Here is a 12,667-nt window from a genome sequence, read left to right on the forward strand (position 1 = left end):
GATGATGCTGGCCTCATAAAATGAGTTAGGGAGGATTCCCTCTTTTTCTATTGATTGGAATAGTTTCAGAAAGAATGGTACCAGCTCCTCTTTGTACGTCTGGTAGAATTCGACTATGAATCTGTCTGGTCCTGGACTTTTTTTCGTTGGTAGGGTATTAATTATTGCCTCAATTTCAGAACCTGTTATTGGTCTATTCAGAGATTCACCTTCTTCCTGGTTTAGTCTTGGGAGGGTGTATGTGTCCAGGAATTTATCCATTTCTTCTAGGTTTTCTAGTTTATTTGCGTAGAGGTGTTTATAATATTCTCTGATGGTAGTTTGTATTTCTGTGGGATTGGTGGTGATATTCCCTTTATCATTTTTTATTGGGTCTATTTGATTCTCCTCCCTTTTCTTCTTTATTTGTCTTGCTAGCAGTCTATTAATTTTGTTGATCTTTTCAAAAAATCAGCTCCTGGATTCATTGACTTTTTGAAGAGTTTTTTGTGTCTCTATCTCCTTTGGTTCTGCTCTGATCTTAGTTATTTCTTGCCTTCGGGTACCTTTTGAATTTGTTTGCTCTTGCTTCTCTAGTTCTTTTAATTGGGATGTTAGGGTTTTAGATCTTTCCTGCTTTTAGATCTTTCCTGCTTTTTCTTGTGGGCATTTAGTGCTATAAATTTCCCTCGACACACTCCTTTAAATGTGTCCCAGAGATTCTGGTACATTGTGTCCTTGTTCTCATTGGTTTCAAAGAACATCTTTATTTCTGCCTTCATTTCGTTATGTACCCAATAGTCATTCAGGAGTAGGTTGTTCAGTTCCCATGCAGTCGTGCAGTTCTGAGTGAGTTTCTTAATCCTGAGTTCTAATTTGATTGCACGGTGGTGTGAGAGACAGTTTGTTGTGATTTCTGTTCTTTTATATCTGCTGAGGAGTGTTTTACTTCTAACTACGTGGTCAATTTTGGAATAAGTGCGATGTGGTGCTGAGAAGAATGTAGTATATTCTGTTGATTTGGGGTGGAGAGTTCTGTAGATGTCTATTAGGTCTGCTTGGTGCAGAGCTGAGTTCAAGTTCTCAATATCCTTGTTAACCTTCTGTCTCGTTGATCTGTCTAATATTGACAGTGGGGTGTTATAGTCTCCCATTATTATTGTGTGGAAGTCTAAGTCTATTTGTAAGTCTCTAAGGACTTGCTTTATGAATCTGGGTGTTCCTGTATTGGGTGCATATATATTTAGGATAGTTAGCACTTCTTATTGAATGGATCCTTTTACCATTATGTAATGGCCTTCTTTGTCTCTTTTGATCTTTGTTGGTTTGAAGTCTGTTTTATCAGAGACCAGGATTGAAACCCCTGCATTTTTTTCCTTTCCATTTGCTTGGTAGATCTTCCTCCATTCCTTTATTTTGAGCCTATGTGTGTCAGTATGCAGAGAATTTTAAAAAATGAGGGCACAGTGGCTCATGCTTGTAATCCCAACACTTTTAGAGGCCAAGGTGGGAGGACCATTTGAGGCCAGATTTTCACACCAGCCTGGGCAAGACAGAGAGACACTGTCTCTACAAAAGTTAAAAAATTAGCCAGAGATGGTGGTGCACACCTGTAGCCTTCACTACTTGGGAGCCTGAGCTGGGAGGATCTCTTGAGTCCAGGAGTTTGAGGTTATAGTGAGCTATAATTGTGCCACTGCACTCTAGTTGGGGCAACAGAGCAAGACTCTTGTCTCTTAAAAAAAAAAAAAGGATATTGACTTTTATTTCAAAATTTTCATATCTATTGAGATGACCAACATGTAGTTTTTCCCCTTCATTCTATTTACAGGATGAATTACATTAGTTGATTTATGGATGTTAAAACAACCTTGTTTCTGTTCACTCATGATATATTATTATTTTGTATGTTGTTAGATTCTACATATTAATAGTTGATTTAGGATTTTTGTATTTACATTTGTAAGAGACACTGGCCTGTAATTTTCAAAATAATGTCCTTGTAAATTTTGAAATCATGGATATGCTGGCCCCATAAAAAAAGTTTACAAATGTTTCTTTTTTTTCCTCTTGAAGCATCTGTATCAGATTGGTATTATCTCTTTTTTAAGTGTTTAGAATAATTTACTGGTAAAGGCATCTAGGCCTGGAGATGTCAGTCTTCTTCTACTGCCTGTTTTTCCTCCTAAGCTCATTTGTTGGTAAGCTTGGAAGTTTCTGATAGAGTGCTAGAAATTACATAGAAAAAATTGGGAGAGGTTCTGTATTATGTTACCCTCCTTCAGAGAAGATCCAGTCTCTCTTTGGCAGGTAGGAGAGGGAAGATCATATCACTTCAAACATAAAGCTTGTCTGCTATCGTACAGTTCTGTAATAATTTTCTATCAATGCAGTAAGGAATTACCACATACTTAGTAATTTATAAGACAGATTTATTATCTGTAATAAATCTGTTCTGCAGGTTAACATTCTCACATAGGTCTCAATGGACTATAATCAAGGTGTTGACAGGGCTTCATTCCTTTTTGGAGGCTCTAGGAGAGAATACTTTCTCCATCTTCTACAGATCACACACATTTCTTGGCTTGTGATCCCCTTTATCCATCTTCAAAGCCAGCAATTTTACATTTTTCTGGCCATTCTCTTAGTCAAATTTACCCCGTCTCCTTCTACCTCACTTTTCAATTTTTTAAGACTCTCATGATTATGTTGGGCCCACCAGGATAATTCAGTATTATCTTCCAGTCTTGAGGTCAGGTGATTGGCAACCTTTAATTCCCCTTTGCATGTTCTAGAGATTAGCACATAGACATCTGGGAGCGGGTACATGATGCTGCTTACCACAGGCTCCATCTACCTCCTATTTGTACCCATTATTACAGTATACCCCTCTAAGTGCCCTAAGAGCCTGGGTGTTTTCCTAGGCCCTGTTCTACTTAGGAAGTACTGCACTGCAATTCTTCTCTCCAGTACCATATGACTGGGGAAAATTGCTGTTTTTCAAATGTCTTCTGCTCCATTTCTTAGTCTATGGTCTTGCATAGCTTGGTTAGCGAATACCTCAATGACAAAACCAGTGCAAGATGTTAGGCTGATTTCTCTGCATCTCTCTTCTTTCTGTGATCTTGATCCTTTAATTTCTGGCTGTCTTGGCAGCCCACATTCAATTTCTGTCTCTCTAGCTGTATGAAATGGACTAAAGTCCCACTCATTTATCTGCCTCTTAGAAGCTATCCAATGTTTGTCTTCTCAGTCTCTTGCCCTACATTAATGACAAATGTCCAAAGAGAAAAACAGTGTGTGGAAAGTTGAATGCATTTCTGTAAGTGTTCTCTCTAGGATCTATTTCTCAAGTCCTAGATTTCTTGGCAGCTTTCTAAAATCCTCAACTAGATGTTTGTTTATGCTTTATCTAGCTTTTCTCAATGGAGGTGTTGGTTTGGCTACAAGATACTCCATTATAGTCAGAAGTGAAAGCTGATGACATTCATTTAATTGTTAAAATACATTCTCATTTTCAATGACATGTATTTTAATACATATACTTTGCTATGAAAATAAATCTGAAATAATAGGATTATTCTAATGTAGTAAGGTCCAAAAAAACACATCTATTTAGTTTGAATTACTAGAATTGTATTAAATTGGAATTTATATACACAACACTGTTTTGTTTTGCTGACTAGAATCACGATACATTTCATGATTTTATTACTTATTAATATGTGGCCAGTTACATACATTGTTAGTCATCCTTAAAGCATTTACTCAGCAGTTATTGTACATAGCACTGAATTTAGTAATGTATAAGACATAGTACTTTCTTTGGGGAAGTAACAATCTAGAACAACAAATAAGACAAGTATGAAAATGATATTATAAAGTAGTATGAGAATGTGTTGAAATAAGAATACAGAAAATAGTGCTATAAAGTAAAATAATGGTTAATATGTACTCTGGAAGCTGAAATCACTAAATTGCATGATAGCACTAAAAGGGACCTTAGACACCATCTAGTCTGACACTTTAATTTTATAGCTGAAGAGACATTTGCTAACAAATTAAATGACTTATCTAAAGCAACAAATCTCATAAGTGGCAGAATGGAACTAGAACTCTGGCATCCGCAGTCTTGGCTCAATGTAATTGTAAAAAAAAGATGTGACCTTAAGAGAAGGGAAAAGTTGCAAGGGAAAGGGATGTGAGGTAGGGAATAGAACAGATTCAAAATATGATCAATTCAGTTGCAGCAAAGCATTTGTGTTGAAAACTGGTAGGACGTAGGATTGAAGGAAAAAGGGCTGATGTCATGGAGAAATTAGAATGCCAGGCTGAATTCAGACAATGGGAATCCCTAGAGGGTTTGGACAGTGACATGATAAAACTGCTTTATAATAAGATTAACTCTGGGGTAGAACTTAGTGTAGAAAATGTAGAAGGAAGGTAAGGCAGTGATTTTAGTAGTCTGGATGTGCAGTAAAGTCAAGGGAAATAGAAAAAAGAGGTATGAGAGAGTTCGGAGAAAGGATTGCTAAGATTTTATGACTAAATTTAATGAGATGTGATCATGTTCAGTTTGGAACATGTTAAGTTTGAAGGGGTGACACTACATTTAAGTATAGAGGTACTGTAAAAAAGTAGAGAAATATCAGAGTAGAGCTCAGAGAAAAGATTAGCACTCAGAATGTAAATCTGACTGAATATCAGACAAACTGTTATCCACTGCCGGCCTTTACTAAGCAACAGTATTAACAGCTTTTTCCTTCAAGTTTTTAGATCAATCAAAGATAAATCCAATTTTCTACTTTAGATTACTAGATCATTCTAGTTTTCACAAAGGGATAATAATATTAGCTAATAGTTTTTGAGCATTTACTATATGGTATGCACTGTACTAGGTACTTTACGTATATTGGCTCATTTAATCCTCACATCATACTATAATCATTATTCCCATTTACAGATGAGAAAGACACACAGAGGTTTGGACATCTGCACAATGACATACAGCTGGTCAGCAGCACAGCCAGGATATGAACTCAAGCAGTCTAGCTCTTCTTAACCACTGTACTGCTTTCACATTTAACATATATGACATCTCAGCAAATAATCATACTAAAATGGTTTAGGATTAAATTCTCCTTCATCCTACAAAGCAATCTGCAAATGTTTTAATGTACTTACTTGTAATGTATTTGTATCCCATACTTTCAGAGTTTTATCAAATGAGCTTGATGTGAACATGCCAGTGTCATGAGGATACCACTGTACCGTCTCCACACTATATCTGTGAACATCAGGATGATCTCTACAAAACAGCAATCAAAATTTACAGATACCTGACTTATGTGAGTTTCAAAACTGGTACTATATTAAGAACAAGCAGTAGTCTCAGGTAGGATGATAGGAATGGTCAAACTGAGATCACATGCCTGTGTCCTGGCTGTGTAGAAGGCTAGAATGAATGTCCAGGCATCTCTAGTTTCAGGCTCCCATAGTGTGACGTAGAGGCATGCCTTCTACTAAAGGTCATAATGTGAGAGATTCTCTGTTTCTGTACTATATATAGCCTGGAGGGATCAGCCAACTACACTGGACTTCTTTCATTTTGGAAGAGTGATTTGGTCTTACTGGAAGAGACAGCTGTTTGGTTTTGGATTTGTTTTCCCAAAGTCTCTTTTCCAAAGCACTACTATTTTTAGAATTACTGAATGCCTCACACACCTCCATGGTATTCCATACAATATTGCTTCTTATCAAGGAATTTACTCTATGACAAAAGAATGCAACTGGTGAAGGCCCATGAGATTCACATCTTATGTAACCCACCATCCATAATAACATAACATGTTAAAGATTCAGTTATGACGTCAGCTACAATATACCACCTTGTGAGGGTGGTATGCTGCCCTGAAGGATGTAGTATATGCTCTGAACCAGTGACCAACATAGTGTGTTACCTAACTGAATCCTGATTCAAACAAACTGGCTGTTAAGAGAGATTTATGAGACAAAGAGGGAAATTTGAACACACACTGGATATTTAATATAGATAATTTTTGTGTACTTAAGATAATGGTACTGTAGTTATGCTCATAATATCTTTTTCTTTTAGAGATATAAATAATTAAGAATGAAATGATACATTGTTCAAGATTTGCTTCAACATAGTTATGAGGGTGGATGGGTGGGAGGTAGAGACAAAACAAGATTGGTTATGATGGTTGGTGAAGCTGGGTGATTGATATACAGGTCATTATACAACTCTCCAATCTTGTGTATGTTTGAAATTTCCCATAGAGCACAAAAGTTAAAAGACAACTTCTGTAACCCTATGCAGATATAATCATGATGCTTTTGGATTCCTTAAGATGAAAGTTTGGGACCTTAAACAGTTGTGGTGCTATCTGAAGGAATGAGAACATGAAGAAGGAAAGTCTTAAGTACCAGCTCTGGCATTAAAACAGCTGCAAAAATACAAGAACTATAGTGCCTATTCATATTTCCTTTTTTTCTCTGTAAATATTTATATATTTTAACTAATTTTCCCTTTCTTTCCTCTCTTAATTATTTTTATAGGTTAACTATATAATTGAGTCCACAAATTGTATAATACTGATATAGAATAAATTAAACTCGTGGAAAAATGAACATGACCCTGAAATGGAGCCAGGTGTGGTAACTAAAACAACTTAGGATCATCACCCTTTGGGGAAGAGGATGATCACCTTTTTGGCTGTATAGTGAAGACTTGCATTAGGTTAGGCTGGAACGTTCTTTTAAAAAATGGTAAGTATGGGAAGAAAGGTGTATATGCATGTTGGACAGCCAAATGGGTGGATTATAGGGGACATGTGCCTTTTTTTCTTGACTGATGAGCATTCAAACTCCTATTTGGGGGGGAATCCCCTTTGTTTTACTGAAAATCAGAGCTCTATCTCTTGTTACAGAAAGCAAGCGACTCTAGACATTCTCTTTTCCTGGGAGAGTTAGCCATTATTCAAAGCTGAGGAGTTGAGAGTGTATGTTGGTGACATACAGCAAAACCCAAACTAATGTTCCCGTGGTGTGACCCTGACTGTGTTCTCTATCCTGACGTCTCTTGTTTTCTGCTTATTTTCTAAATCTGATTCTCCCATCTTCCTGACAGTTATGTGAGATAATAAATATTCTTCCAATAAATTTCTGCTTAAGATAAGCAGACTGACTTCCTTTTGCTCCTAAGAATATTGACTTCTACAGAGATTTTTCCAGTGACATTACTTTTAAATAAAACAAATTTTTAATGTAGTGATAACAAATAAAAGCTCACTTATATTTTAAGTTTAAAATTTAAAATAGGATAAAATATTTTATTATGTTACTATATATGTTCTGTTATTCTCATTTATATTTAATAAGAATTTTGGTAGAGGAAAGGAATCTTTTTAGTGCTCAAGGACAAACACTTTAAGTATACTAACAGTAAGTATCAGAAAATAGTCTGAGTCACATTAACTTAATAATAGTCTTTATTGAAATTATTTTTAAATTAGATTGTGAACTCTTCAGATGTACAAAATGCTATTATAACTCATTTTGTAAAGATGCATACTATATATCCATTTTCAAATTCAAAGTCACACTTTTAAATATAGAGTCTGAATCCAAGAATTAAATCATTGTAAAACAAGATTGACAAATAAGGCATTTACTTATGTCACATACCAAAAAAAAAAAGCAAATCACAGTCCCTCATGGAATATTATATAGCACATGGAACAGATGAAAATACTATTTTGCTATGTAACGAAATAAATTCAATGTTAAAATGTTAGCTAGGATAAAATAAGATAAAAATGAATTTAATTAATTAACATGACTTTTTTTGTTATTGAGGGTGGGAAGAGAGTATAAATGGCCTAAGTCTCTAAGTTCTAGAGTATTTGAGGCAATATCTTGTTTTGTACTAAGTTTCCCTGTAAGTACATTGCTTTTCACTTACACAGTGGTTTTAGTTTTCAACGTGCTTTTAAAAAGATAACATTTCATTTAATTCTCATGGAAACGTGTAAGAACCGCAGGGCATGTATACTGATTTCTAAAACAAAATAATCTGAAGCTGAGATTAACTGATTTTCCCAAATTTGTATTTCTAATGTGAAGCACCAGAGCCAACAAACAATAGCAAATCTCCTCATAAATATTCCATAGCATATATTCTAATGCATTGGGAAGAGCTGTAACATATTGTTGATGTTAATGTTTACAAAGTTTGCCCTCTTGAAAGCATTTTCTCAGCGCCCATTCTCCCTGTTAATTCAAAGGTCTGCTCATTATCAGATTGGATATAAATGACGAGAAAGGATTAAATGACCACAATGGAAAAATTACAATGCCATAAAACATTTTATTAGAGATTTAAAAAGAATTACCACAAGATTGGTAAGCCAGTAGAGAACAGTCAGAGAAGATAAGTATTATAGATGTATGTTTTTAAGTTAGGCATCTTTGAGTAAGTAGAGAGACAAGAGAGGGGTGAGTGGGTATATGTGTATATGTATTTGGTGAGGGAGTATCAATATGTTTAGTATATCTAAACTTTTTTCTTCCATTAGTATCAGTTGAAAATCTAATTTGTGTTTATAATTAGCTGAAGGACTATAAATGAATCTTATACTAAGTGGTACTAAAAACTCTAATTAGTTACTGAGATGTAAATTGATACCAAAATTGCTTTGGGGAAGACACTTGTTAAAAAACTATACCTCAATGTCAGTTACTATTTTCAACAAAGTCTCAAGGAACAGCCATGCAAATGGGTCATCTGAACCATTCACTTGACCCATTCACTTGACTGCAATTTTCATGTTTTGCATTTGATGTAAAAAATACTCAACTATTTACAAATTCATAAATTTTTACATTTTTAATACATACCTGCCAATGGAACACACTGCTTTACATGTATAATAAGACTGTCTGCTGGAGTTCTCAAGGTCATAAAGTACAATCACACCATCTGAACCACCTGATAACATGCTGATAATAAAAAAGTTCACATTAGTTTATCATTTTATGTAGCCCATTTATTTATCACTGCAAATTTCCAAAACCTGATTTGCAAACACCCAAATGTATTAAGGATACATTAATTTGTAATAAGTTAATCCTCAATAACACAGACTTAATAAACTATAATTTCTTAATATTTAATAGAATGAATATAAAAAAATTCATTCTGTGATCATTTCAAGTTTACTTCCGTAATTTCAAAAAGAAAAGGTGACAGAAACAAGATGGCAAAAGAGATTTCTTAAGAAAGTAAAATATTACAAAGTTATTTTAAATGTCCTAATTATGGCTATGCTAAATCAAAAAGGAAGTAGGCAAACCAACTATTACTGACACTTGCTATTTGGCCCTGGGCAAGTTATACCACCTGTCCAAGACTCAACATTTGTAAAGGAGGGGGACATTTTTATCTGAATCACAATGTCGATAATAAAAGTTAAGTGCAAATTTCTTTTTACAATATCTGGCAAAAAATAGGGGCTCAATAAATGTTAGATTCCTTCCTTCTCTTATGAATGCATTCACTCAATTCATTCAACTTTAAGTTCCTACAATGTTAGACGCTCTGCTAAAACAACTGTGAACAGGCAGGCATGGTTCCTGTCTTTGCAGAGTTTACAATCCAATAGGGAAAACGGGTAGTAGGCATAATCACANTTTTATTATGTTACTATATATGTTCTGTTATTCTCATTTATATTTAATAAGAATTTTGGTAGAGGAAAGGAATCTTTTAGTGCTCAAGGACAAACACTTTAAGTATACTAACAGTAAGTATCAGAAAATAGTCTGAGTCACATTAACTTAATAATAGTCTTTATTGAAATTATTTTAAATTAGATTGTGAACTCTTCAGATGTACAAAATGCTATTATAACTCATTTTGTAAAGATGCATACTATATATCCATTTTCAAATTCAAAGTCACACTTTTAAATATAGAGTCTGAATCCAAGAATTAAATCATTGTAAAACAAGATTGACAAATAAGGCATTTACATATGTCACATACCAAAAAAAAAAAGCAAATCACAGTCCCTCATGGAATATTATATAGCACATGGAACAGATGAAAATACTATTTTGCTATGTAACGAAATAAATTCAATGTTAAAATGTTAGCTAGGATAAAATAAGATAAAATGAATTTAATTAATTAACATGACTTTTTTTGTTATTGAGGGTGGGAAGAGAGTATAAATGGCCTAAGTCTCTAAGTTCTAGAGTATTTGAGGCAATATCTTGTTTTGTACTAAGTTTCCCTGTAAGTACATTGCTTTTCACTTACACAGTGGTTTTAGTTTTCAACGTGCTTTTAAAAGATAACATTTCATTTAATTCTCATGGAAACGTGTAAGAACCGCAGGGCATGTATACTGATTTCTAAAACAAAATAATCTGAAGCTGAGATTAACTGATTTTCCCAAATTTGTATTTCTAATGTGAAGCACCAGAGCCAACAAACAATAGCAAATCTCCTCATAAATATTCCATAGCATATATTCTAATGCATTGGGAAGAGCTGTAACATATTGTTGATGTTAATGTTTACAAAGTTTGCCCTCTTGAAAGCATTTTCTCAGCGCCCATTCTCCCTGTTAATTCAAAGGTCTGCTCATTATCAGATTGGATATAAATGACGAGAAAGGATTAAATGACCACAATGGAAAATTACAATGCCATAAAACATTTTATTAGAGATTTAAAAGAATTACCACAAGATTGGTAAGCCAGTAGAGAACAGTCAGAGAAGATAAGTATTATAGATGTATGTTTTAAGTTAGGCATCTTTGAGTAAGTAGAGAGACAAGAGAGGGGTGAGTGGGTATATGTGTATATGTATTTGGTGAGGGAGTATCAATATGTTTAGTATATCTAAACTTTTTTCTTCCATTAGTATCAGTTGAAAATCTAATTTGTGTTTATAATTAGCTGAAGGACTATAAATGAATCTTATACTAAGTGGTACTAAAACTCTAATTAGTTACTGAGATGTAAATTGATACCAAAATTGCTTTGGGGAAGACACTTGTTAAAAAACTATACCTCAATGTCAGTTACTATTTTCAACAAAGTCTCAAGGAACAGCCATGCAAATGGGTCATCTGAACCATTCACTTGACCCATTCACTTGACTGCAATTTTCATGTTTTGCATTTGATGTAAAAAATACTCAACTATTTACAAATTCATAAATTTTACATTTTAATACATACCTGCCAATGGAACACACTGCTTTACATGTATAATAAGACTGTCTGCTGGAGTTCTCAAGGTCATAAAGTACAATCACACCATCTGAACCACCTGATAACATGCTGATAATAAAAAAGTTCACATTAGTTTATCATTTTATGTAGCCCATTTATTTATCACTGCAAATTTCCAAAACCTGATTTGCAAACACCCAAATGTATTAAGGATACATTAATTTGTAATAAGTTAATCCTCAATAACACAGACTTAATAAACTATAATTTCTTAATATTTAATAGAATGAATATAAAAAAATTCATTCTGTGATCATTTCAAGTTTACTTCCGTAATTTCAAAAGAAAAGGTGACAGAAACAAGATGGCAAAAGAGATTTCTTAAGAAAGTAAAATATTACAAAGTTATTTTAAATGTCCTAATTATGGCTATGCTAAATCAAAAGGAAGTAGGCAAACCAACTATTACTGACACTTGCTATTTGGCCCTGGGCAAGTTATACCACCTGTCCAAGACTCAACATTTGTAAAGGAGGGGACATTTTATCTGAATCACAATGTCGATAATAAAAGTTAAGTGCAAATTTCTTTTACAATATCTGGCAAAAAATAGGGGCTCAATAAATGTTAGATTCCTTCCTTCTCTTATGAATGCATTCACTCAATTCATTCAACTTTAAGTTCCTACAATGTTAGACGCTCTGCTAAAACAACTGTGAACAGGCAGGCATGGTTCCTGTCTTTGCAGAGTTTACAATCCAATAGGGAAAACGGGTAGTAGGCATAATCACACAAATGATTAGTTACGATTGGGATCACTGTGACAATAACTTATCTTTATTCTAGTTTGTAAATTCAGGAATAGTTTCCCTGATTGTAATATTTAAGCTGGTATGTGAAGGAGGATTCAAAGTTAGCCAGACAAATGTGAAAGTAACAATCCAAGCCCATTCTAGGAACCAAAAGAAGGGATGTGTTGCTGGAGCAGTGTGGAAGGGAAAGAGTGGTGAGAGATGAGGAGGAGGAGCCAAACCACTGGAAGCCTTACTTTTGAGAGTAAAAGAGGGTGCTAAAAAATCAGCAGTCTCTTTTTTTGGAAACAATTATTGACTGACTCTCAAGCTGGTCTATTATATTGGTAGAATATACAAAATTATTCTATTCAAAACTTTGCAAAATATTTCTAAAAAATAAAAGTAGCAAGCATATATATCAAAGCTATATACACTGATTGAACTTAATAATTTGTAAACATCATTCTTGGTACTTCATATACCATACATATGGTTTCTTAACCATATTTGTCTCTAAGACTGTTATTGTGTTTTTTTAAATGTGATTTTCAATATGATCTTTTAGTTTTTTTTTTTTTTGCATAAAATTGTCTAAAATCATTTTAAATCTGGAGTTGTTTTACCTTTAAC

At 34.0% G+C, this 12,667-nt stretch overlaps 1 protein-coding gene across 3 annotated transcripts in view; it reads right to left on the bottom strand.

Moving 5' to 3' along the window:
- ERCC8 (ERCC excision repair 8, CSA ubiquitin ligase complex subunit) overlaps positions 1-9,193 on the bottom strand; it is a 57,125-nt gene extending 47,932 nt beyond the window's left edge. Inside the window, exons 1-2 of one of the 3 annotated variants that reach the window (XM_017852402.1) lie at positions 8,899-9,187; positions 5,164-5,287 (exon numbers count right to left, since the gene is read on the bottom strand). In XM_017852402.1, the coding sequence (XP_017707891.1) occupies positions 5,164-5,287; positions 8,899-8,999 (225 nt within the window). In that variant the 5' untranslated portion in view covers positions 9,000-9,187. Of the gene's footprint in view, positions 1-5,163; positions 5,288-8,898 lie in introns of all 3 variants that reach the window. The other 2 variants (XM_017852403.1, XM_017852404.1) reach the window with 2 other exon arrangements.
- Positions 9,194-12,667: the final 3,474 nt, after the last annotated feature.

Source organism: Rhinopithecus bieti, unplaced genomic scaffold (genome assembly GCF_001698545.2).
Source record: "Rhinopithecus bieti isolate Rb0 unplaced genomic scaffold, ASM169854v2 scaffold_33650, whole genome shotgun sequence".
In the NCBI taxonomy this organism is placed as follows: domain Eukaryota; kingdom Metazoa; phylum Chordata; class Mammalia; order Primates; family Cercopithecidae; genus Rhinopithecus; species Rhinopithecus bieti.